This window comes from Phascolarctos cinereus, unplaced genomic scaffold, assembly GCF_003287225.1.
Source record: "Phascolarctos cinereus isolate Bilbo 61053 unplaced genomic scaffold, phaCin_HiC Scaffold_726;HRSCAF=1367, whole genome shotgun sequence".
Lineage (NCBI taxonomy): Eukaryota > Metazoa > Chordata > Mammalia > Diprotodontia > Phascolarctidae > Phascolarctos > Phascolarctos cinereus.
In genome coordinates this window covers 425,537,954-425,564,675 of record NW_027556098.1, presented here as the reverse complement: position 1 = coordinate 425,564,675, position 26,722 = coordinate 425,537,954, and the positions used below count along the sequence as shown (strand labels likewise).

General features: G+C 41.7%; 2 protein-coding genes and 2 long non-coding RNA genes across 5 annotated transcripts in view; 2 read left to right on the top strand and 2 right to left on the bottom strand.

The window, feature by feature from the left end:
- Positions 1-26,722, bottom strand: part of LOC110197754 (uncharacterized) — a 420,263-nt gene that overhangs the window by 188,173 nt on the left and 205,368 nt on the right.
- Positions 1-26,722, top strand: part of LOC144454442 (uncharacterized) — a 351,830-nt gene that overhangs the window by 234,455 nt on the left and 90,653 nt on the right. The window lies entirely within an intron of this gene.
- Positions 586-14,188, top strand: LOC110197764 (uncharacterized). Its single transcript, XM_020971820.2, is given in 5 exon segments — positions 586-1,032; positions 4,691-4,815; positions 7,031-7,157; positions 7,392-7,487; positions 11,629-14,188. Coding segments are annotated over 4 exon segments (2,223 nt in total). The 5' UTR covers positions 586-1,032; positions 4,691-4,782; the 3' UTR covers positions 13,596-14,188.
- Positions 15,681-26,722, bottom strand: part of LOC110197794 (uncharacterized) — a 30,743-nt gene continuing 19,701 nt past the window's right edge. For both annotated transcript variants that reach the window (XR_013482800.1, XR_013482801.1), the window contains 4 exons: positions 24,885-26,136; positions 19,025-19,151; positions 17,716-17,797; positions 15,681-16,082 (listed from right to left, as the gene is read on the bottom strand). This is a non-coding gene — a long non-coding RNA (uncharacterized LOC110197794). The remainder of the gene's footprint in view (positions 16,083-17,715; positions 17,798-19,024; positions 19,152-24,884; positions 26,137-26,722) is intronic.

Sequence of the window (26,722 nt, the reverse complement as noted above, 5' to 3'; positions counted from 1 at the left end):
CCAGCAGGAAGACCAACCCTCTCTCTCCCTCCAGACTGGATCCTCTCTTGTGACAAAGGAAACAACTGAGGCAGGGAGTCCAGCCCCCAGCATACTGGCTGGTGGGGATGACCTTCTACCCTGAGAGGCCCCTTTCCTCCAGAACACCACGTCTTGTCGGCCTCAGTTTCCTCCTCTGTAAAGTGGGCATTTCCTGGGCTGGTTTTGAGGAGCAAGTGACCCACCACGTGGAAAGCCTTTGTAGCCCTTCAAAGCAGCCCCTCAAGGGGAACTCTCAGTGTTGCTTGTGTTGGACATTCAGGCCCTTTTTACACCCCCTCGGGGACCCTGGAAGTGAGCCCCCGTAAGGTTTAAGCGCTAGGTCCCTGGGTTATCAGGCACCAAAGACGATGGTGCACATAAAGCCCTAACCCTTTCTTTGGTGGAGCTGCAGGGCCAGGATTGAGCCAAGGCCAGTGAGAGCACTGGGCCCGCACCGCCGCGCCCGCCCCCGGGCCCAGCCCCTCCCACTCTATCCGGCCCTGGTCCCGCCCCATCCCCTTGGCTCCGCCCCCACTTTCAGTGGTAAAGCCCCGGCTCCACCTTGGGCGCAGTCAACTGGAATCAGCGGCGGACCCTACGTGGGCCTCGCCCCGCCCATCCGCCGAGAACACCGGCAGAGCCCAAGTCCGGACTACATTTCCCAGAAGGATGGTGTTCGTAACCGGAAGCGGCCTTCCCTCGGAACCCCAGGAGCGGTCCCGCCCCTCGGCCTTGTCCCAGGCCTTGCAGAAGCTCGCCGGAAGCTCTTCCGGTCTGGGTCTGCTTGCGCAGGCGCAGTTTCACCTGGCGCCCGGCTGGCCCTGGAGAAGGGAGTTGTTAGGGGAGCTGTAGGGGCTGGGTATTACGGTGCTGGGGTCTCCGTTGTGGGTGTCAGCTGCTGGGTCCGAGGGAGGAGAGAGGAGCCGGGGCGGAGCCTTGCTGGGCGGGGCTCCCTCTTCCTGCCCCGCGTAGAGCAGAGCTCAGTCCTTGTTCTGTGCTTGCAGGTCCCAGGTAGGTCAGCTCCAGCAGCTGTGCCTTGTGCGGTCTACCCTGCCTTCCGGGCTCCCCCATCACCGCTTGCTCCCCCTCCTCTTCTTCCTGCACCCTGGTGCTGAGCGGCCCCCGCTGCCCGCCCCCCAACACCTCCACGCTGTCGGGCTCTTCCCCGTCTGCAGGTTCACCATCGGGGCTCACTTTGCCCTGGAAACCCAGGAGTCCTGCCACCAGCCCCCCCACAGGCTCCAGATGTTCTGGGTCCCTGACCCCGCCCGCCTTTAGGGGTTGAGTTGTTCTCCCTTCCGACCCCCCCCATAATGATCCAGAGTTCTGCCTGACCTGAGGACCCCTCTTTGGATGCAGAACCCCCAGATCCTGCCTGGCCCCTTCTCTGGCCCCCCAGTTCCTGCCTGGCCCCCTTATCTGGACCCCCAGCTCCTGTTTGGCCCCCTTATCTGGACCCCCAGCTGCTGGTCTGCTTCGCTATCAGATCCCAGGCACTGGCTCCCTGTGCCCGGTCTCCCCTGGGGGATTCCAAGCCTAAGCTCTATCAGAGGGTCGCAGGAGGCTCCCCTAATCTGTTATGGAGAAACTGGGTCAATGAGTTGTTTCACCAGATAAGCCTGTAGACCCGGCAACAGGGACCTTGTTCAATTCACTTTCACCCCGTTCCTGTCCCACTCCTTTGTGGCCCCTTTAAAACACTGCTTTCCTGCCTGAGTGGTGTGAACTCTCCTTGAGGGGGAGAGCCACCCTCCTATCAAATTGAATAAACCTGGCTTTGGTTTACAAGCTTATGGTGCAGTTACCTGGTTATTCTGCTCACCTCCCACCGTCCTGAGTCACAGTTCTTCACTTTATCACATTTATTAATAGTGTGGGAACTCACTGTTAGGCCATCCTGTTACCGATTGTAATTGATTCTCTAACTCAGTCCTAACAGAAGTTTTTCCAAACCTCTTCCCTTCTCAGTCCTCCCTCATCCATTCCTCAACACCATGGGGGTGGGGCCCTGGACTCTGACTCCCACATCTCCTCACTCCTCTCTTTGCTCTGCTGCTTTGGGGCTCCTCTACCTGACTTCTCCCCCCTACCTGAGGATGCCCAGTGTATGGCATCTTCTCTGCCCCCTCCCTGCCTTTTTAGCTATTTTTTGAGTGCTGGCTTTTTCCATCAGATAGTAAGCTCCTTGAGGGCAAGGACTGTCCTTCCATTTTTGTCTTTGAATCCCCAGTCCTTAGCAGAATATCTGGCTCATGCTAGGTACTTGATAAATACTTATTGACCATTGACTGTTATAGAGCACCCAAACACTTAGGGGTGGCTAGGTGGCACCATAGTGCACTTAGGGATATGTGTATGCATATGTATGTATGTGTGTATATGTATATATATGTATTGTAGACCCCTCCACAAATCATTTTTAACTCCAGCACCTGAGAAAGGCCTAAAACCTGGATTGGCTAATGAGGAGAGACATTTTGGCCCACTCTCGGCTTCATCTGCCATAATGCTTTGCATGCTGTGCTCTCTGAGTGATCTAAGAATGCCCCTTCCTGTGTCAGCCACTACAAGACCAGCTGGAGCTGACCAGCACTCTTCCTGTGTGTGATCACTAAGGTCAGGATGCCTGGGGCCAGACAGTGCCTGGAAGAATGGGAGTTTTCTTGTCTTGGTATCCTATGCACATATGTAGGGAAAAACAGATATCCTGGGACTGTAATTCCAATGGACACTTTGTTTCTTCTCTTATATTTACGACCTGTTCAACTAAGAAATTTCCTTTCTCATGTTACATGTTAAAAACATATAGTGGCTGTGTGTGTGTGTGTGTATATATATATAATATATATATATATATACACATACATATATATATGTATATATATATGTATATATATATGTATATATATATTTGTTTATTTATTTATTGACTCAGATATTCTGCGTGGGGATTGTTCTAAGAATATGAATTGTCTATTTCAAATTACTTGATTCAGTCAGAGTTAAAGGTCTGGCTCCATGTCCATGTCACTAACTTAAGGGAATAAAAAATGAGTTTACTTATCACCTAGCTTGTTGTCTCTTTAACCAACTTCCAGGTTGACAATATATAATATAAGCATACATAGATATATACATGTGTGTCTATATACATATACATACACTAAACTTTTTAGCAAGTTTAGTGGTCTTCAGTTTAGATCACTTAGGCCTAGATAAATTTAATCATAAAATAAAATAAGGGATTAAAGTAAAGAATGAAATTGTAGTAAAGTTAGATGATAGACTCTTGGAGCAATTTGAATGTGAGTAGAATGGAGAATACCTATTACTCAGCTATACATGGCACCTTCACAGAAATTGACCATGTATTAGGGCATAGAAACCTCACAGGAAATGCAGAAAGATAAATGTATAAAATACACCACCTGCTATTAGTCACAATGCAAATGTTGAGGAGTGTCAAGGGGTCCTTTGAAGTTGTTTTGTCTTTTTCAGTTGCCATGTCACAAGTGACCCCCGCCTGTTTGTATCTGTTAGCCCTCATGTACTGGCGATGGGTGAGATGCTAAAATGCAAGGCCCCTTTTGCTAAAGAAAGTTTATCCACAATTGGTTTTTATCTCATTACAAAAATTATCAATAAGAGGTGGTTTCATCTTAAATCCCTTGCTGATCTGCAGTGATAAGAGCCTCAATATATTGCTACCTTGACATGTTTCAGAAACTTCTTTTTAATTCTCTTAGTCCTGAGTTTTGCCTGGGTCATCTGGGGAAAAGTCTAAACAAAGAATTGTCCTTTTAACATTAAGGAGAATTTACAAGGTCCTTTGGACTTTGATAAAAGAGCAAATTATTATCGTTATCATTTATTTTATTAGTTTCAATCAATTTGATTTTTAATTTATGGAGTAAAACAAGCTTTTCCATAACATAGTACAATAAAAAAGATAATTGTAATTGAAACTGCACATCTGCTGCAAATAACACAAGTTGCTATTCCTTTACAATATGCAACAAAATTATCTTGTAAATTTCTTTTTTTTTTCCTTTCTTTTTCTTCCCTCAACCCCCAGCCTTGGAAATGAATACTGTTAGACACACACACACACACACACACACACACACACACACACACACATATATAGGTATATATGAATGTATGTGTAAAATTATCCTATATATGATTTTATTTCTCTGGATGCGGACTGTGCCTTTCTTCATATATCCTTTATAGTTATTTTGGATGTCTAGAATAATGAAAATAACTTATTCTCTTAAAGTTATTGTTAAGACAACATTGCTGGTACTATATGCAGGGTTCTCTTGCTTTCATTCCATTATTTTGTCAAGCAGTCAGTCTGGTGTCTAGATGTGTGTGTGTGTGTGTGTGTGTGTGTGTGTGTGTGAGTTGGGGAGAGGTGAGGCAGGGAGGGCAGAGGACCAACTGGAGGGAGAGTTCTGATTCAGGAACCATTGAGGCACTGCCTGGTCTCATCCCATCTGGGATCCCAAGCCTCCTGGGTCTCTGAAAGAGAATGGGGGAGGGGAGGGGGACAGAAGAGAAGGAATAGGAGAGGATGGGGTCATCTCATTTCCAAGCCTGACCCTTCTTGTAGGCTGCACTCTTGTCCCTGAGGGCAGTGCCTCACCCCTGTAAATTCCTGCAGGCCAGACTCCTGTCCTGGGATCCTTCCACCTTCCCAGCTCAGTGTGCAGAGGATCAAGGCCTGATCTAGCAGGGAGCCTGGAGCCAGAGGTAATGTCCCTTGGGACCTGCAGACCCCCAGCACAGGTGAGTGCACTCTGCCCTCAGACTTGCCCCATGTCAGCCAAGGAGTCCATTTCCAGAAACAAAGAGGATTGTTTAGGAGGCTGGCCATCCCTACCTACGGATTGTTTCTTTGTACAAATGTGCAGGAAGTTGAAAACAGTTGTGAGAGAGGGCCTAAAGTGCAGTTTCCTCAGGTCTAAGCCCTGAGTTAAGTTTCAGCTTTCTCAAATATCCATGTTAGCACAGGCCATTCCTGGTCGCTCCCACTTCCTGTGGAACCCATACATCTAGTCCCCAAATATAGGTATGTTTGCTTCTGTGGGTATTAGTTGCTGGGTTTAGATTGTATGCTTTTAGTACCCAGCCAGTGAGGGAAATAGGTAAGAGAGTGGGAGGGGGCATGGGTTAGGGCTATAAAACTGCTTCTCACAGCCAGCTGCCCACTCCCTGTCTGTCCCTGCTTCAGCAGCCACAAGGGCTGTGCCATTTCTCGTGAGAAAGAGTAAAGACCTTTTCTGATCTCTGATTCAGACTCCAAACCCTTGATTTCAGTGGTCACTGTCCCACACACTGTCAACCATTTCCCAAAGGCTTTGTCCAAAGAAACAAATAGAATCAGGCTGCTTATCTATTCTCATTAAGCCAGACAGTTCTGTGTGATGGAGTCAGAAAATCATTCTGAACTCTGAGTAAACAAGCTGAAGGAGACCTTTGATACAGTAGTACTTCATTGTTAGAGAGGATATAGGGAAAGGTCTGAGTTTGGGGAACAATTTTCAAAGGCCTGGGAGTTTTGTTTTCACCTCAGTGTTGTTTTGGTTTACATTTCTCTTATTAATTAGTGGTTCGGAGCACTTTTGATTTGTAATTTTTTTTTAAATTTTAAATACATACAAAATAAGGAAAGAAAAAAAGCATTGATATGTGCAGAGCACAATATGAGAGAGGATTCAAAATATACAGCAATAAATTTCCATTTCAGTAAAACCTATGTGGTAAATAACTATTTATTGTGTTCAGAACTGTCCATCTCTTTTTTTCTTCCTTGTAAGTTTTCTTTTGTTCTCTGCTGTGCATTTTTGACTTTGTTCTTTTTTTCCTACTTCTTCCCCATCTATCCCCACCCCCCAGCCTTTGCCTCAGGCTAAAATTAAGTGTGTATATATATGTTTGGATATATAAATTTCCTCCCAAGTACTGCATTAGCTGCATCCCATAAATGTTGTTAGGTTGTCTCCTTGTTGTATTTCTCTTTAATTAACCTATGAATTATTTGTATAATTTGGTCTTAGATGCATTTATTCTTTAGGATTAGATGAATAAGTTTCCAATTAATTTTATCTCTTTCTTTTCACTGCTCTTTATTGAATATACTTTACATCGTGTTATGATCTGAATAGGATGCATTTTATATTTCTACATTTGATATTGATGCTTTTATGCTCTAATCCATGGGCAGTTTTTGTGTGAATGCCATGTACTACTGAGAAAAATGTATATTCCTTTCTGTTCTCATTCAGTTTTCTCCAAAGTCTAGCAATCTAACTTCTTTCTTTCTTTCTTTCTTTTTTTTTTAGATTTATCTGGTTCTGAGAGGGAAAGATTGAGGTTCCCCACTAGTATAGTTTTATTGACTGTTTCCACCTGTAATTCATTTAACTTCTCTTTTCAAAACTTAGACACTATATACCATTTGGTGAATATATGTTTAGCATTGATATCATTCCATTGTGGCACCTTTTAGCTACAAATGGAAGAGATTCAGTTTCCTGGTTTATCTAGCTAAAACTTTTTGTTTTAGCTTCTCAGGAAATAAACTAAATCTTCCCTTTTTCTTTCCTCTCTTATCAATAATCACACATAAATCCTTCCAACCATCACAGAATACACTGTACTTGACAGCTTCTCTAAAACTCTTCACAAATTCTTTTTTTGATAATATATTCCTTCTATCAGTTCTTAGAAGGCAGAAATTTCAGATCATTTCTGTCTGTGTCTTCCACAGAACCTCCCACCCCAAAGATAAAACACACACTTTGTCCCAGGTTCCACAGGGAGACACATTCCATGGTAAGACTTTCCTCAACTTTATTCCAACTGATGCTCCTCAAGGGTACCACCTTTGGGTAACTCCCCTGACTGTGCTTCAGTTTCCTCCTCTCAGGTGATGAGGGTTAGACTACAGGAATCCTGGACTCTCTTTCAGCTCTAAATCTTGTGACTTTTGATGGTTTAGGAGCTGGTGACATTCAAGGATGTGTCTGTGGACTTCACCCAGGAGGAGTGGGGCCTCTTGGACCATCCTCAGAAGGAGTTGTACAAGGAGGTCATGCTGGAGAATGCCCAGAACTTGCTCTCCCTGGGTAAGGACACTTCCCCTGGCCACTCTGAGTCTGCAATCCAAGGGAATGTCTTCATTCCTGAGTGGGCTGGGTTTGGAGTGTTTAATAATTACTAAAAGGGAAAAATGCTGGTCTCCTGTGTCCAAGAGAGAGAGAGTCCTCCTGCTGCGTGGTTCTCCCATAAAAGGTCATTACACTGTGTGAAGAGAACCTGGAGGTTATTCTCTACCCTCATCCACGATTCCCCATGCCCAGGGCTGCCAGTTCCCAGAGAAGATCTGGTCTCTTATTTTGAGGAAAAGGACGCACCACAGCTCCTGGAGCATGAAGGCCTAAGGAGCTGTTATCCAGGTGAGTGAGATGAAAGCAGGTGGATGAGAGCTGTGATTCCAAGAGGCTTCTAGGTGTGGTGGTGAAGGAAGTGCTAGATTTGGGGACAGGAAAACCTGACCTGGAATTCTGTTTTAGACACTTTTTAGCAGTGGGATGGTGGACAAGTCAAGGAACCTCTGAGCCTCAGTTTCCCCATGGTTAAAATTGGGGAGTTGGACACTTTCAGCTTTCTTCCAGTAATAAATCTGTGATGCTATAAAAACTCATTGTTTAGAATTTGGAGACAGGGGCTCTTTTGAAAATGGAAAAAGGGGTTAGGCTTTCCAGTTTGAGTTTTTTCTTAGGCTTTCTTCAAGTCAATGAACATTTATTAAGTGCCAGCTATGTGCCAGACCCTCTGCTAAGAATCCAAGATATAAAGAGATGCAAGGAACATCCCCTGCTCTCATGGAGCTCAGAAAGTGGGGAGGAGGGAGGTTGGGGCAGATGACATACCAACAACTATGTAGAATTCTATGGATACGAGCTCATTGAGTGAGGGACACTGGAAAGGCTTATTGTGGAAGGTGGGCTTTAGCTGGGGCTTCAGGGAAGCCAGGGTGAGCATTCTAGGCATAAGGATGTTGAGGACAGCCTGTAGAGTCAGGGAATGGAGTGTCCTGTTTACAGAAAAGGAGGGAGGCCCATGGCACTGGAATATAGCATGTTGGGTGGAGATAGAAGGTGAAAGAAGACTGGAAGAGTGGGAGAGGGGTAGGTAAAGAAGGACTAGGTGATTAATAGCCCTAGAGGGGATTTTATATTTGGTCCTTTTCCTAGGGAGATCTAGCAGGTTGTTGAGAACGTGATGACATGGTCAGTCAAAACTTTAGGAATATCAACTTTGAGAAGTGGGTGCAGGAATAATTGGAGTGGGGGGAGATTTGAGGGAGCTGGGCCAAGCAGCAAGTTCTTGCAGTACCTCAGGTGTTAAGTGATTGATTCCTGGACAAAGACAGCGGCAGTGTTGGCACAGAAAGGGGTGAATGGTAGAGATGTTACCTAGGTGGAAATACAGGACTTTGCAGGAAATTGAATATGGGGGTTAGGAGTGTGCATGTGTGAGAGTCAGTGAGGGGTGCATGACACCTCATTTGTGAGTCAGCACTATTGGGAGGATATGTTGGACAGCCTTAGGCAAGTAGGAAGAGGGGAGGGCTGAGGGGAAAAGAATGAGTTTAGTTTGGATACAGTAGGAGAACCAGGAGAGGAGTGTCACTAAAACTCAGAGAGAGAGAGAGAGAGAGAGAGGAAACGGTGATTGACTGTGTCAAAGGCTGCAGAGAAGTCGAAAAAGGATGAGGATGAAGAAATGGCCAGTCAATTTAGCAACTTTTGAGAGTTTTGGTAATTTTGGAGAGGAGTTTCCATTGAAGAATGCAACTGGGAGCCAGACTGCAGAGTATTTCAGAGAAAGGAAAAGCAAGGAGTTGGAGACACCAGTTGTAAATGGGCATGTCCAGCTGTTTAGTCATGACATGGAAGAAAGAAATTAGAAAATATGTCTTAGATTGAATGGATCAAGTGAGTGTATTTTGAGGATTAGAGAGAAAAGTTATTGTTTGTAGTAGTAGGGAAGGAGACTTTAGTGTTGAAGAGACTGAAAAGCAGTGAAAACAGGCGATGCTGGAGAGGCATTATACCTAGAAGATGGTGGGATGGAATGGGATGATTTACCCATGGAAAGGAGTTTAATTTAGGAAGCAGGAGGATGCTTTTATGTGATACTGTTGTCATAAAGGAAAAAAAGGCACTTGATTTATGGGAGATGAAGATGAGATACCTCTTGTTAAGTATCCAATTTTTTCAATGAAATACAAGGCAAATTTCCCCGCTGGGGAGGTGAGTGTTGGGTGTAGAGTGTGGGAGCAAGAAATAAAGGAGGGCTGGGGAAGAATAAAAAGAATTGGAAAAGCTGCTGTGGTGAATCAAAGAGGGAGTCAGTCATGTGATTGTTCAGTCATTTCCATTGTTTCTGACTCTTCATGACCCAGTTTGGGGCTTTCTTGGTAAAGATACTAGAGTGATTTGCTATTTCCTTTTCAGGCACATTTTGCACATGAGTTAACTGAGGCAGCAGGCCTGAGTGACTTCCTCAGGGTCACACAGCTAGTAAGTGTCTGTGCCTGGGTTTGAACTACAGTCTTTGTGACCAGTACTCTATCCACTGCAGCATGTAGCTGCCCCAAGGGACTCAGGGAGATGTCAAAGAATGGCCTTGTCACAGTGAGGGCCACAGTGAGATTATATAGTCTTAATGTGAAGTGTACCCAGGAAGCCTGGGTGTAAGTATCTTAGTAGTCACAAACTACAGTTAGCCCAAGGCTATGCATTAGATGAACCATCAACCTGTGTCCCTCCCCTGGTCTCTGAGGCTCAATCTTTGGCCAATTCTTGGAGAATCCTTGAGTTGAAAGTCACTGTTAGTTTGGGGTAATGGTAAGTGGAAACTCCCAGGTTTCCCACAGTATAAGATGCTTCAGGAGCCTAGAAAGAATTCTCTGTGATCTTCACTGTGGATCTGGTCAAGTTCTTACATGGTTAGAACTAAACAAAAAGGCCACTCAATATAGGAGATAAAGTACAGGAAAAAGGCAGAAAAGAGGCCTGAAACCAGAAACTGCATTTGGCAACTACAACAGAAGCAGAATACAGGGAGTGAGGTCGAGCCTGGGACCTCCTGTCAGCTGTGGGCCCACTCATTATTCGGTCCATGAATACCTCCTGTTTTCTAGGCAGCTCACTAAGCTTTAGGAAGGGAAAAGCCAGTCCCTGCTGTCAAAGAGCTGCCAGTGTGGCTGCAAAACATGGAGGTGTCTGAGAAGAAGCCACAGATCAGGAACCTGGCTGTTAGCTGATCCAGGGAAAAGAGAGTGTTTGGGAATGGAGAGATGTGTAGTTCAGTGGGATATAAGGACACTCAAGGAGTGAGGCTAGTAACAATTTAAGGAGAGTTAAATTGGGGAGGAAAGAGTCAAAGTCAAATCAAGAATGAGAAAAATTTCAGGCACACCTCAAAGACATTGTGGGTTCTGTTCTAGTGCACCACAGTAAAGTGAATACTGCATTAATTAAGTCACATGAATTTTTTTAGTTTCTCAGTGTATATAACAGTTCAGTTATATTTACTATATGCTGTTATCTATTATGTGTGCAGTACTGTTGTCTAAAATGTATATACTGGAGGCTCTAGGTGGCACAGTGGATAGAGCACTGGCCCTGAAGTTAGGAGGACCTGAGTTCAAATGTGGCTGCAGAGCAAACACTTGACACTTACTAGCTGTGTGAATTTGTGCAAGTCGCTTAACACCAATTGCCAGAAAATAATAGTAATGAAAATGTATATACTGAAACTTAAAAACATTTCATTGCAAATAAAAGCTATCTATCATCTCAGCCTTCAGGGAACCATAATCTTGTTACTGATGGTGGCTCTAGACAAGTGTTGATGGTTGCTGACTGATCAGGGTGGGGGTTGCTCAAAGTTGGCAGTGGCTGTATCAATTTCTTAAAACCAGGCTACAGTGAAGTTTGCCACATTGATTTTACTCTTATTTTTGCCTGAACTTATAGCCCCATTGTAGGGTTATTAATTGGCCTAATTTGTATACTCTTGTGTCTCAGGGAGTAGGAGGACCTGAAGAGAGGGAGAGAACAAGTCAACATAGAATAATAAAATAACTTTTCTTAAAAAAAAAAAAGGAAATGCAATAGACAATGGCCATCTCGTACCATGGACAGAGCATACCCACTTGCAGTTTTGAAGTTCTAGCCTCAGTTGCACAGATGTTAGGCAGGTCACCTAGCCATTCTGATCTCATGGCCTGAGTTGTAAGTGTAATGAGAATGTTGGGCCTGCCAGTGTCATAGGGTTTTGTGAGGATCCAGTGTGAGTGTGTGTGAAGCTCTGTGTGAATGAAGCATCCCTCCGATGTGAACTAATGCAATTTTCAAATGACTGATTCTGTCCATTGAACTTTACAGACTTTTCTCTTAGACTGGGGAGTTAGGATGTAGATCCTGCTTTCTCAGTCATTTACTTTGTGGCAATCAAGGAAAAGGATTGTAATTATATATGTGTGTACATGTGTCTTTCTGTATGTTTTACTGTTTCTTACAGAAGGAGATGTTAGACCTGAAATTAAAGAGACTACTGCAAAGTTAAGCATTTCTGTGAAAGAAACTCACCAGGAAAGTTTCATGAGGGGTGGTCCTTCTGACTTCACTGGGAGACAAATCTGTGCTGCATTTCACAGAATCCACAAAGGAGAAAAATGTTATAATTGTCATCATTGTGGGAAAGTGTTGAGTCAACAGTCATCCCTTATTTACCATCAAAAAGTTAATTCTGGTGTGAAACTACATGAGTGTCATGAATATGGTAAAACTATTTGTGAACATTCAACCTTCATTATGCATGGGAGAGATCACATTTGCAGGACACCTTATGAATGTAATCAGTGCGGAAAGGCTTTCACACAGAACTCTAGCCTTATTGTGCATCAGAGAATTCACACTGGAGAGAAACCTTATAAATGTAATCAATGTGGAAAGTCTTTCACACTGAGGTCCAGCCTTATGAAACATCAAACAAGCCACAGTGGAGAGAAACCTTATGAATGCAATCAGTGTGGAAAGGATTTCAGGTATAAAAGCCACCTTACTCTACATCAGAGAAACCACACTGGAGAGAAACCTTATGAATGTAATCAGTGTGGAAAGACTTTCAGGCGTAAAAGTCATCTTACTCTACATCAGAGAAAGCACACTGGAGAAAAGCCTTATGAATGTAATCAGTGTGGAAAGGCTTTCGCACGGAACTCCAGCCTTATTAAACATCACAGACTGCATACTGGAGAGAAACCTTATGAATGTAATCAGTGTGGAAGGGCCTTCACACAGAGCTCCAAACTTACTGAACATCAAAGACTCCACACTGGGGAAAAACCTTATAAATGTAATCAGTGTGGTAAGGCTTTCACACAGAACTTCCACCTTATAATACATCAGAGAATTCACACTGGAGAGAAACCTTATGAATGTAATCACTGTGGAAAGGCTTTCAGGTGTAAAAGTGATCTTAGTCTACATCAGAGAAAGTACACTGGAGAGAAACCTTATGAATGTAATCAGTGTGGAAAGGCTTTCAGCTGCAAAAGTAAACTTAGTCTACATCAGAGAAAGCACACTGGAGAGAAACCTTACAAATGTAATCAGTGTGGAAAGCCTTTCAGCTGTAAAAGTAAACTTAGTCTACATCAGAGAATCCACACTGGAGAGAAACCTTATGAATGTAATCAGTGTGGTAAGGCTTTCAGGTGTAAAAGCTATCTTAGTCTACATCAGAGAATCCACACTGGAGAGAAACCTTATAAATGTAATCAGTGTGGAAAGGCTTTCACAGAGAGCTCCAGCTTTATGAAACATCAAAGAGTTCACACTGGAGAGAAACCTTATGAATGTAATCAGTGTGAAAAGGCTTTCAGGTACAAAAGTAGCCTTACTCTTCATCAGAGAATTCACACTGGAGAGAAACCTTATGAATGTAATCAGTGTGGAAAGGCTTTCACACACAGCTCCAGCCTTATTAAACATCACAGAATCCACACTGGAGAGAAACCTTATCAATGTAATCAGTGTGGAAAGGCTTTCAGCTGTAAAAGTGACCTTAGTCGTCATCAGAGAATCCACACTGGAGAGAAACCTTATCAATGTAATCAGTGTGGTAAGGCTTTCAGATGTAAAAGTGATCTTAGTCTACATCAGAGAATCCTCAATGGAGAGAAACCATATGAATGTGATCAACGTGGAAAAGCTTTCTGACTAAACTGGGAACTAGCTGTACATGAGAAAATCCACACTGGAGAGAAACCTTGTGAATGTAATCAATGTGGAAAGGCTTTCAGGTGTAAAAGTGATCTTGGTCTACATCAGAGAATCCACACTGCATACAAATATAAATATCATCAGTGTGGAAAGGCTTTCAAATGCAGGACCAATCTTTCTGTACATCAGAGCTGCATGGTTATGTCCTTTATATCAGATTTTTATCAGTTTATATCAGAATTACCCTATTGTACTGTCTGAATGCAATCAGTCTATAGGGTCAAACAGATAAATGGAGAAAGTGGTTTTCATATTGTGAACCCTGAATTGAAACATCTTGTTCTAAAAAACAGACAAATAAAATTGGGGTACGCATGTCTTCTGGTTAATTCCTCTCAAGGTAGCTTGACATGTGTTGTATGGGAGTTTAGTCCAAACTGACTTGGTTTAGGATTTTGGGGTGTAGCATTATATACTCTTTCAACTTCCTATCAACCTGTTATCCTTCCAGACCATTCCTAGCCTCCTTCTATCTAGGTAGGAGGATTTGTCTCCACTGGAGCCTGAGAAGGATAAAACCAATTCAGATTTGGGTAGGGCTTGACCAAGACAAGACAATCACATTATCATTGAGGGCCTTGTGAAGAACTTTGAAGCAGAAGGCTTGCAGGGTGGAGCTCTGAGTCTCCAAGATATAGATTACCAAGAAGAATCATTTTCTACAATATCTAAGATAATCAACTGAATTGATGTTATCTGACTGGCAATTTTGTTTCATGTATTAACATTGTAACAGTGTTCATGTTGTTATTATGTTTCAGATTTTTCTCAATTGCAGATTTGGGGAAAACCAATGTATAAATCATGCTCTTAATTTGAAACAATGATTTCTAGAGGGGCATGCAATTGTACCCTTAGAAAAGGAGTGTGAACCAGCCAGGGGATTCCCCAAACCATTTTGGGACCCCCTCACCCGAAAAAGGTCTAAATCCTACATTGGCCAAACAGGACAAAGACATTTTATCCCACTCTGCGCTTCTCCTACCATAATGCTTTGCGTGCTCTGGCATAACAGACATGCTTTGCTCTGCTTTCTGAGTGAACCCAACATGCCCTTTCTTGTGTGTGTCAGCAACTACAAGGCTCAGATGAAGCTGATCAGGGTCATTCTTCTGTTTATGAATGCCAAGGACAAGGTGCCTTGAACTGGACACTATCTTGTGTAAGGGGACTTTTGTTATTGTTATGTTATCCAGCATAGGGGGAAGTAGGAGAAGAGAATGGGAAAAGGGGATATCACGGATGTCAGATACAGAAAAGCAAGGAGAATAGGAAAGGGGAGGGGGTGCTTTGTGGAAGCACACAGGTAAGTCCAGAGAGGGGCTTCACTGCATCATTTTCTTGGGTCACTCTTCTGGCTGGCCACATCCTGCATCTTCTCTCACATCTCTCAGCCTGCAGCCTGCTTGCTCCATCTGCCTCAAGCACTCCTCTCTACCTCATTGTTATGTTGCATAGTGTTGTGTTGTGTTATGTTAATGAAGATATCTTGGAACTATAATTTCTATCACCATTTTGACGTTTATCTTATTGTACTTACAATCTATCTTACTAAGAAATTCCTTTCTCCCATTATGGCCAAACTCATACATAGACTACAATGATGGTTGGCAGAGGCATCCTGAGTTGGGACTGCTCTAAGTGTATAAAGGGTCTCCTCCAGCTTCCTTACCTCAGTGTTCAGAATTATTTTGTGACTCCCGTGCATGCACGACTCTCTGGTGTAATAAGAATAAATGAATAAGCACGTTATAATGCAGTACAGCCTAGTTCTGTTTGTTCCTGCTCAAATCTGTTGTAAAGGGAACCCCAGTCTGCTCTCGAACACACCTTTGGTAAGGAGTGTTAACCTTTACTGAGTCTGTTCTAAGAAAGACAAACAGAGGTAGGCTGCGTATGCATGTTTAGTTCTCTCAAGAGGGCGGGTGTGCATGGGTCCATACAGGGGAGCTCACTAGAAAATATACTCAAAGACAGACTAAATGGAGGACACTTGATGTTCTCAGAGCAGTCCCCCTCCCCTGCTGACTCAGGATGCCCATGTTCTTCCTTAGCCAAAATTATAGATTCCATAAAACAAACATGATCTTCCATTATATTCTTAGACTATCATTTCTTCCATCAACTCCCAGTATACAGGCACCATCTTTCCAGATCTTTGCAGCAACAACAAACATCCAGAATAATTTCATCTTGTATATATGGGTCATTTAACTCTTTAGTTTATAGGTCTAGTGGTTGTTATGGGGTCAAAGGGCACACAGGGGAATGAATTTAGGGGCCACGTTCCAAAAGGTGAAATAATTATATTTTCTCCACGATATGCTCTGATTTTTCCTACTTGCTCCTGCCCCAACACAAAGTAGGTGGGGGAACAGAGTGAGATCAACACTAGTAATTGGTCATTGGAGTGTCCTGATCCCCATTCCTCAGCCCACCTATTCTTCTATCCATATTGTTCCCAGATGACTCGCTGGAACACTGTCTGAAAAGTCTGTTATCCTCCTCTCTCCTCTATTTGAAGCATCCACTCTGGTGCAAAGTTATCTTCCACCATGAGGCAGCCGGGTGGCACAATGCACTATGTCTGGAGTCAGAAAGAGTTGAGTTGAAATCCAGGCACAGACACTTTCTGCCTGGGTGACAGTAGGCAAGTCACAATTCCTCTATTTGCCTCAGTTTCTTTATCTGTAAAATGAAGATAATAACATCGTTTCCCAGGGTTCTGAAGATCAAATAAGATAATATTTGTAAATTACTTGGAATGTAGTAGGTACTCTATGAATATTAGCTATTATTATTTTAAATTTTACTATTTCTTCAACAATTGTAGTATCCTTATACTGCTATTCTTTTATGTCCTTGTATTCACATTTTTTCCTTCTTGAGTTTGATGTTATCAGTATTACTTTTTCTGTTTTTTTATTAATTTATTTTGATATATCAACATTCACTTCCATAAGCTTTTAGTTTAAAATTTTTCTACCCCCTCCCTCTCCAATTCAGTACACAGTGTGACATAGGCTCTACATATACATTCTATTAAATATTTTTGCATTAGTGATGTTATAAGGAAGAATTAGAACCAATAGGACGAACCACAAGAAAGAAGAAACAAAGCAAAACAGAAGGAAAAAAAAAACGGCAAATACTATGCTTCAATCTGCATTCAAACTCCATAGTTCTTTCTTTGGATGTGGATAGCATTTTCCATCATGAGATTTTTGGAGATGTCTTAGATCCTTGCATTGCTGTGAAAAGGTAAGTCTATCATATTAGTCATCACACAACGTGGCTGTTACTGCGTACAATGTTCTCCTGGTTCTGCTTACTTCACTCAGCCTTAGACCACAAAAGTCTTTCTAGGTTTTTCTGAAGTCTGTCTGCTCATCATTTCTTATAGCATAATAGTATTCCATTAATTCATATACCACAACTTGTTCAGACATTTCCTAATTGATGGGCATCCTCTGAATTTCCAATTCTTTGCCACCACAAAAAGAGCTGCTATAAATATTTTTATACATGTGGGTCCTTTTTCCATTTGTATGATCTCTTTGGGATACAGCCCTAGAAGTGCTATTGCTGGGTTAAAGGGTATGCACATTTTTATAGCCTTTTGGGCATAGTTCCAAATTGCTCTCCAAAATAGTTGGATCAGTTCACAACTCCACCAACAATGCATTAGTGTTCCAATTTTCCCACGTCTTCTGCAACATTCATCATTTTTCTGTTTTGTCACATTGGCCAATCTGATAGGTGTGATGTGGTACCTCAGAGTTGTTTTGATTTGCACTTCTCTAATCAATAACGATTGAGAGCATTTTTTTGGTATGAGTAGATGGCTTAAATTTCTTCATCTGAGAACTGCCTATTCATATCCTTTGACCATTTATCAATTGGGGAATGATTTGTATTCTTATAAATTTGACTTAATTTTCTACATATTTTAGAAATGAGACCCTTATCAGACTGGTTGTAAAAATTCTTTCCCACTCTTGTACTTCCCCTGTAATCTTGGTTGCATTGGCTTTGTTTGTGCAAAAACTTTTCAATTTAATTTAATCAAAGGTATCCATTTTACACTTCATAATGTTCTCTATCTCCTGTTTGGTCACTAATTCTTCTGTTCTCCATATACCTGACATACAAATTATTCCTTGCTCTCCCAGTTTGCTTAGAGTATCAGCCTTTACATCTAAATCACGAACCCATTTTGACTTCATTTTGGTATGTGGTGTGAGATTTTGATCTATGCCTAGTTTCTGCCATACTCCTTTCCAGTTTTTCCATCAGTTTTTGTCAAATAGTGAGTTCTTACCCCATAAGCTGGTGTCTTTGGGTGTTGTTGTTTGTCCTTGGTTCTCCAAGAGGACCATGCCTTCAGGAAGCTGATGGTAGGACTTGGAAGTGAATTGGATTTAAGTGAGTCAGGGCAGTGCAAAGTCAGCAGCCTCATTCTCTCCCCTGAAGCCTTCTGGATTCAGTGGGAAGATGTAGATCAGGGAAAACTGGAGATGGCCTAGGATGCAGTGAGGGACCTTGGCCTTTTTCAAGCTAAGGTCTTTAACAGTCTCAGTTGAACTGAAGAAATGCTGATTGAGTGATTAAGGCTAAATAAGAAAAGAGGCAGAGAATGGCCTTTTTACCTAGTCAAAAAAAAAATAATCAATTTGGGAGGGGAAGACCCTTATTGTTTCTGGCCAAAACAGAAACAATTGCTATTTACATTCACTGTGAGCCAATCAGGACTAGGCCTGGGACCTATTGTTGGTGAAAGAGGGAAAGTCAGATTGATTTGGGGTTAAGGGTGGTCCTTAAGGAAAAAAGTTTTAGAGATAAAATAGCTGGGAATAGAAAGAGAGGCAAAACAAAACAAAACAAAAAACCCTACAAAACCAGACTCCCACCACCTAGCAAACCAAACCAGTCCCTGCCCTCAAGGAGCTTAGAGTTTAATGAGAAACAACATACTAACCACTTGGGCTCTTTCTACTGTTATGCAGATTTTAAATTTCCTTTTATTCCTCTCTAAACTTTTACTCAATATTAACCTCACCTGACTGAAACCAGCCACATGGAATGTGAAAATTTACTCAGAGCCTGAAGCATTCTTTAGATAAGAAGCCAGAGGGAAGAATCTCACCTGTCCCAGACTCCTTGGCTACATGTACAACCTCCTCCTCAGGCTATCTGTGAATTCTCTGAATGTCATTTAATCTGTAACTGTCTTCCTTTACCTGTAGAGTTTCTTGGGGACTTGGTTTCCTCAGAGGATTTATGCAGGTATGACTCTGATTAATGGAGTTTGTTCAACTTTTATGACATTGAAGGAACCATGGGATTAACTTTTTTGGCCTAAGAAGACCCTGTAAAATTAGAGCAATGAACTGAATGATTTCTCTGTCCCTGATGCAGTTCTGCCTATAAGAAGCCTTTTCAGAATCCTCAGGACTGTTTAGGTTTTCTCTGAGGCCTGAACCTATGCTAGAGCATTATACTAAAGCCTAAGTTTTTCCCTCCATCATTTCTGCCTTGTGGGCAATATGTCTCTGGCAGCAGTTACCCACCACGTGAACTCAGAGAAGACCTATTTCTCTCCAGACACTAGTTCTCCAGATGTCACTCACCTCAGTCCTTTCCATGTACTCAGGATGCAGTAACATAGGCCTCCTTGTTTGTCACATGTGAGTCTCCTTCTGACTGCATTTTCTTTTCATAGTATTCATATTTAGTATTTTATTTTTCCCCAGTTACCTGTAAAAACAATTTTAACATACATTTAAAAAACTTCCTGAATTCTCTCCCTTCCTCCCTCCTCACCCCTCCTCATTGAGAAGGCAAGCAATTCAATATAGATTATACATGTAGAGTTATGCAAAGACTTCCATAATAGTTACATTGTGAAAGACTAACTGTATTTCCCTCCATCTTATATCACTTCCCTCATTCTATTTTCTTTCTTCTTTTACCTTGTCCGTTCTCAAAAGTGTTTTGCTTCTGACTACCCTCTCCCAATCTGCCCTCCCTTCTATCACCACTACCCCTTTCTCTTATCCCTTTCCCCTCTACTTTCCTATAGGGTAAGTTAGATATCTATAGCCAATTGAATGTGTATGTTATACTCACTTTGAGCCAATTCTGATGAGTGAAGTTCCTCTTACCTCCTCCCTTTCCCTCTACAGTATAAAAGCTTTTTCTTGCCTCTTTTATGTGAGATAATTTACCCCATTCTACCTCTGCCTTTCTCTTTCTCACAGTACATTCCTCTTTCTCACCCCTTAATTTTGTTTGTTTGATATCATCCCTTCATGTGCAACTCACACCTCTGCCCACTATCTATACATACTCCTTCTAACTACCCTAATAATGAGAAAGCTCTTATTAGTTACAAATTTTTCCATGTAGGATTGTAAACAATTTAACTTCAGTAAGTCCCTTATGATTACTCTTTCTTGTTTACCTCTTCGTATTTCTTGAGTGTTGTATTTAAAAGTCAAATTTTCTATTCAGGGCTGGTCTTTTCTCAAAAATGCATGAAATTCCTCTATCTCACTGAATATCCTTCTTTTACCCTCATGGATTGTACTCAGTTTTGCCGGGTAGGTGATTCTTGATTGTTATCCTATCTCCTTTGTTCTCCAGAATATCATATTCCAAGCCCTCCAGTCCTTTAAGGTAGAAGCTGTTAAATCTTGTGTTGTCTTGATTGTGTCTTCACAATACTTGAATTATTTCATATTGGATCCTTTCAATATTTTTTCCTTGAACTGGGAATGCTGCAGTTTGGCTATAATATTGCTATTAGTTCTCATTTGGGGATCTTTTTTAGGAGATGATTGGTAGATTCTTTTGATTTTTATTTTGTCCTCCTGTTCTAGAATATTAGGGCAGTTTTCCTTGATAATCTCTTGAAAGATGATCTCCATGCTCTTTTTTTTTTAATCATAGCTTTTAAATAGTCTGATAATTTTAAAGTTATCTCTCCTGGATCTATTTTCCAGGTCCACATTGTCTTCTAATTTTTCCTTCTTTTGGTTTATTTTATGATTTCTTGATTTCTCATAAATTCATTAGTTTCCATTTGTTGCATTGTAATTTTTAAGGAAGTATTTTCTTCTTTAATCTTTTTGACCTCCTTTTTCATCCTGCCAATTCTGCTTTTTAAAGCATTCTTTTCCCCATTGGCTTTTTGGAACTCTTTTGCCATTTGTTCTAGTCTATTTTTTTTTAAATTTTTATTTATTTTTTAATTTAATTTAATTTTTTTGCTTTTTGGCAATTGGGGTTAAGTGACTTGCCCAGGGTCACACAGTTAGTAAGTGTCAAGTGTTTGGTCTGAGGCCGGATTTGAACTCAGGTCCTCCTGACTTCAGGGCCGGTGCTCTATCCACTGCGCCCACCTAGCTCCCCCAGTCTATTTTTTAAAGTGTTATTTTCTTCAGTATTTTTGGGGTCTCCTTCACCTAGCCATTGATTCATTTTTTCATGATTCTCTCCCATCACTCATTTTCCTTCCTAATTTTACCTCTATCTCTCTTCCTTGATTTTCAAAATCATTTTTGAGCTTTTCCCTGGCTTGAGACCAATTCATATTTTTCTTTTTTTGGGGGGGAAGAAGGGGGTTCTGGTCTGGCTTTAGTAGAAGTAAGGAGGTTAAGAATTGAGTGAGGATGCAATGGCAGGAGAAGTGGGCTGGAGAAGGTTTAAATGGTCTAAATCCAAGTGGGTGGGAGTTTATAGGGGGTTCCTTGAAAGCTAAGGTAGGGGAGGAGAAGAATAGGGAGGAAATGGGGGAGGAGAGGCAAGATGGGTCTAGACTCAAAGGGGAGGGATAAAAGGCAGAAAGGTAGCAGGAGATGGCTCGGAAAGCAGCTTCCCAGGAAGTGTGAGTGGCCATCAGGCCTCATTTCAGTTGCTCATAGGAGACAAACATCACTACATTCCAGGAGCCCAAGCAGAGGAAGGCATGAACCCTTCATAGAAGGCTTGGGGTCCTTCCTCCCGAAACACGGTGAAGGCACAGTGGCCAGCACTGGCATACTGGCCCACAGCAGAGTTCATGTATCTTGTCTTCACCATATGTGGGCTTTCTGCTACTTCCCAGGAGCAAAAGAGAAATGGAAAGATTGAGCAAGATGAGACAGAGGAACTCTGCTGCAGCCCTGATTTGGAGGTCTCACCATGATGACACCTGGATCAAGCTTCTCTGAGGGCATGTTGCTCTTCAGAGTTGCTCATGGCAGACATGGCCCACTTCCCTTGATTTTCCATAGAAAGTTGTTGGGGAAACTGAACACTTAATGATGATACTATGTGCCTGTGACCATAAAGGGAAACAAGGGGATGTGGTGGGAGGCATGAGCCTACAGCTGAGTCAGTGTGTGGTGGGCTGGAAGGGCCACCTTGAGGTTTCTTAGCTGGCCCACTAAAAGGCTCTGTCTCGTAGGAAGTCAAGGACTCTGCACTGAGGGCTTCATTCATATTTTTCTTGGAGGCTTTGGATGTAGGACCTTTGACTTTGTTGTCTTCTTCTGAGTGTTTTCATCTTCTTTGTCATCAAAGTAAGTTTCTGTAGTCAGAATCTTTTCCCCCATTAATTGTTCATTTTCCCAGCCTATTTCTTGCCTTTTTACCTCTTTAAGGTGTGGCTCTGCTTCCAGTGTAGAAGGTATACTGTCCAAAGTTTCAGGGCTCTTGTGCAGCCCTTTTCAGAGATACTTCTACGGACCTGTGAATTTTGAGTTCTTCCAAGGTGGTATGATCTAAGGGGAGGAGTTTACTACTCTCCTGGCTTATACTTTGGTCCGTGAGTGACCACAAGCACTCTTCTGTCTTGGAACTGTGAGGTGGGTGTCCTCCACACTGTAGTTTCAAGCTCTGCTATGCTAGTGCTCCTCCTCACCCTAGGACTCCAATCCAGAAGCAAGTGTGGGCAAAGCAACAGAGTCCTGCCCCAGTGCTAGCAAAGAGACCCCGTCATCGTTTGTAGGCTGAGAACTCGAGAAGTAGCCACTGCCACTACCCCTGCTGATTCAGTCCCTCCCAACACCTGCTCCTGGTTTGCTGTGGCCAGGACTGTGCTGCATTATGCTGACCTAAGTTGTCTTTGGCATCTGTGGGCTGAGAGGTCTGGAGACGTCTAATTCAGTCACCCTGAGGCCTGCTCTGTGTTAGCATGAACTGTGTGACTCAGTCTGGTGCAACAGACCTTTCGTGTCGAACTTCCAGGTTCTCTTGGGTGAGAAATTTTTTTCTTGCCATCTTTCTGTGGTTTGTGCTCCTCTAGTATTTGTTTAGAGTAAGTTTTTTAGAGGTATTTGTTAAGGGTTTAGGGGAGAGTTCAGGGAAGTCCCTGCCTTTACTCTGCCATGGTGGAGATGACCCCACTGACTCTGCATTTTCACTGATTTCCACCACTGCCCCTCCCCAGCATGCCTTGAAAGCTGTCCCTCCTTGTCTTAGCCTCATTGTTTCCTGGCTTACTTGAAGAAGCCTTCCTTGGTCCACTGTCTCTGTTTGATTTTCTGCAATTTACCTTGTATGTAGTAAACAAGGAAAGAAACTTTTAAAAGTGCCTGCTTTTGTGCCAGCCACAAGCACTTCACAAATGTTAGCTCATTAGATCCCAACAATCCTGATATGTAGGCCCCATTAAGTCCATTTTACAGTAGAAAAAACTGAGGCAAACTAGCTAGTTTCTGAGACCAGATTTGATCTCAGGTCTTCTTGTGTACTCTGTCCACTAGATCTCCTAGTAAGTATGTATGTATGTATGTATCTATATGAAGTTGTTTGCAAATTGTCTTCTATTTTCTTTATTTATTCTTGGAATCCCAAGAGCCTACTAGTTGCTTAGACCAAAGCAGATGTTTAGCAAAATCTTGTTGACTTAATTACTTGACCAAAACCCTTTGGAATGTGAGCTCCTTGAGGGCAGGGGCTGTTTCACCTTGCTTTGCACCCCAGCACTTAACACATAATCAGTGCTTGTTGAATTGCCATGAGTGAGTCCCCAATCATGGGGAGTGGAGCCATTTTCTTATTTTCTGCATTCTAAGATCTAATAATATTAATTCTACACAAGGAAGGGGCAACACTTTGAATCCAAGCTGGAATCTGTTAAGTCAGAGCTGGGGCAAAGATATAACTGCCAAACATATTACTCTAGGTGAAATTTCATCAGTTTCATAACCAATGGCCAAATACATTCTCATAAAACTTGTACATGATAAAGAAACTTGTAAGTTTCCCTTCCCTCAACCCGACTTTGGCTCTTAGAGGTCTTAATGACTCAGTAAAGCACTTCATTACTTTAGAATTAGACAGTCTCTTCTTTAAGCAACTTCTTTCCCAGGGCTAACAAGATTTTGTGACCTTGCCCAAAAAGGAGGTCCCAAAGCACTTGGTTGGTCCCCAAAGAACTTCCAGGATGAGCAGAATTTAAAAGTCTGTTCTGCTTTTCCCAAATAGTAAGTTATTCTGATTGTTCTTTTTAAAACCAAACATATGCAATGAACTAAAAGCAGTGTTAAAACATTATAACCACATTCTCTAACAGTTTAATTCATCATTTCACAGTGTCCAGATGAAGAGAAGTTGATTTCCTAAGAAAACAATTGTATCACCCTCTCGGTATCATTGTAAAAATTAACCATCTTGGTTATCAAATAATTTCTCAAAATCAAAATGAAAGGAAACTTTGAAGCATAATAATAACAAAAGCAATGTTACAGATTTAAAATACATCTTACTGTTTTAACAAGACAGATTTAAAGAAAAACATGTTGCCAGTCAAATGACATCAATTCCATTGAATATATTTTCCAAATTATCTTACATAGAAAATCACTTGGCCCAGGTATGATTGTAAGATTCTACAGGGATTGCAGTCAACTATCAAAATATTCATACCAGAACTTTTTGTGCCAGCAAAGAACAAGATACAAAGTGAGTAACCATCAATTGTTGAACAGCTAAAGAAAATAAGTACAGGAATTCAAAGGAATATTACTGTAGAGTAATGGGAAACATTAAGATTTCAAGGGGGAAAGTCATGACATTTGTAGGGGTTTATTCACAGTAAGTAATTTTGGATGTTTAACGAGGTCTCCTACTGGGAGATCTAAGGAGGTCTTGAACAAGAGACTTAACCTTGCTAATTAGATCCATAAAGTTTATCTTCAGCAAGATTTTCCAACTTATAATCAAGTACTGTTGAAATCTAAGGCAAAACATTCAACATCACACTAACCAGTCTATCTCCCAATGACTAATTCCAAAGAAGCCAAAGCCTCTCATTTCTATGAAAATCTAAAATATTTTCTAGGGAAAAAAGGCAGATGAGGTGAAGTTCTATACAATTCATCAAAACATTACCTGGAGCTAAGTGAGGCTCAGAATGTGAGGTTCTAATTACAAAATTCAGACACAAAGAAAATAGGGAAAGCCATTAAACCCTATAGCTATGCCCTAAACAACATTACTTACTGATATGAAGTAGAAGTGATGAATAGATTTAGGGGATTAGATCTGATAGAGTGTTTGCTTGTTTCTGAGATGAATCTTCTGGAATGTAACAAGCTGTGTAGACCATCTGAATGTCTTTTCATGTTCATTATAGGAATATGATTTCAATGTCAGTGGAATTCTCTGATGGGAAATAAGATATGATTTTAGCCTGAATGCTTTTTTTCTACTGATTATATTAACCAGAATTATGTTAGCCAGAATTAATGAAATGATTATCTAGAAATGGACTTTTCATTCATCAGATTTGTTTGGAAAGGAGATGGTGTACATAAAATTTTATCACATTCTAAACACTCATAAGATTTCTCCATTGTGGGTTCTCTGATGTTGAACAAGATTTGAGCTCAGTGGGAAAGCCTTGTTACATTAATTACACTGGTAAGGTTTCTCTCCAATGTGGATTGTCTCATGCAGAGCAAGTTTCCAGTTTAGTCAGAAAGCTTTTCCACAGTGATAACATTCATATGGTTTCTCTCCAGTGTGCATTCTCTCATTGACAGAAAGACTGGTCCTGCATTTGAAGGCCTTTCCATACTGATTACATTCATAAGGTTTGTATACAGTATGGATGTCTGATGTACAGCAAGATTGGAGCAGTAACTGAAAGCCTTTCCACCCTGATTACATTCATAAGGTTTCTTTCCAGTGTGGATTCTCTGATGTAGACTAAGATCACTTTTACACATGATAGAATTTCCACATTAATTACATTCATAAGGCTTCTCTCCAGTGTGGAGTTTTTGATGTTCAATAAGGTTGGAGCTCTGTGTGGAAGCCTTTCCACACTGATTACATTCATAAGGGTTTCTCTCCATTGTGGAGTCTCTGATGTTTAACAAGGCTGGACCTCTGTGTGAAAGCTTTTCCACACTGATTACATTCATAAGGTGTTCTGCCAATGTGAATTTTCTGAAGTATAATGAAGTATGAGTGTTCACTAAAAGTTTACCACATTCATGACACTCACTTGGTTTCACTCCATGATTAATTTTTTGATGTTAAATAAGGGATGACTGTTGACTCAACACTTTCCCACAATGATGACAATCATAAGGTTTTTCTCCTCTGTGGATTGTGCGAAAGGTAGCACAGATTTGTCTCCCAGTGAAGTCACAAGGACCATTCCTCATGAAACTTTCCTCCTGAGTTTCTTTCACAGAAATGCTTAGCTTTGCTGTAGTTGCTTTCATTTCAGGTCCAATCTCTCCTTCTGCAAGAAACAATAAAACATACATAAAGACACATGTACACACATATATAATTATAATCCCTTCCCTCCATTGCCAGAAAGTAAATGAGTGAGAAAACAGGAACTACATCCTACCTCCCCAGTCTAAGAGAAAAGTCTTCAAAGTTCAATGGACAGAATCAGTCATTTTAAAATTCCATTAGTTCACATCTGAGGGATGCTTCATTTACAAAGAGCTTCGCACACAATCACATCATACCCTCACATAACCCTATGACACTGGCAAGGCCAGCATTCACATTATATTTACAACTCAGGCCATGAGCTCAGAATGGCTGGGTGACCTGCCCAACATGTATGCAGCTGAGGCTACAACTCCAAACCTGCAAGTAGGCATGCTCTGTCCGTGGTACTAGATGGCCTTTTTCTATTGTACTTTGTTTTCTTTTTTTTTTTTTTAGAAAAATTACTTTATTATTGTATGTTGACATCTTCTCTCCCTCTCTTCAGGTCTTCCTATTCCCTGAGACAGAACAGTATTCAAATTAGGCCAATTAATAACCCCACAATGGAGCTATAAGTTTAAGTGAAAAGAAGAGTCAATCAC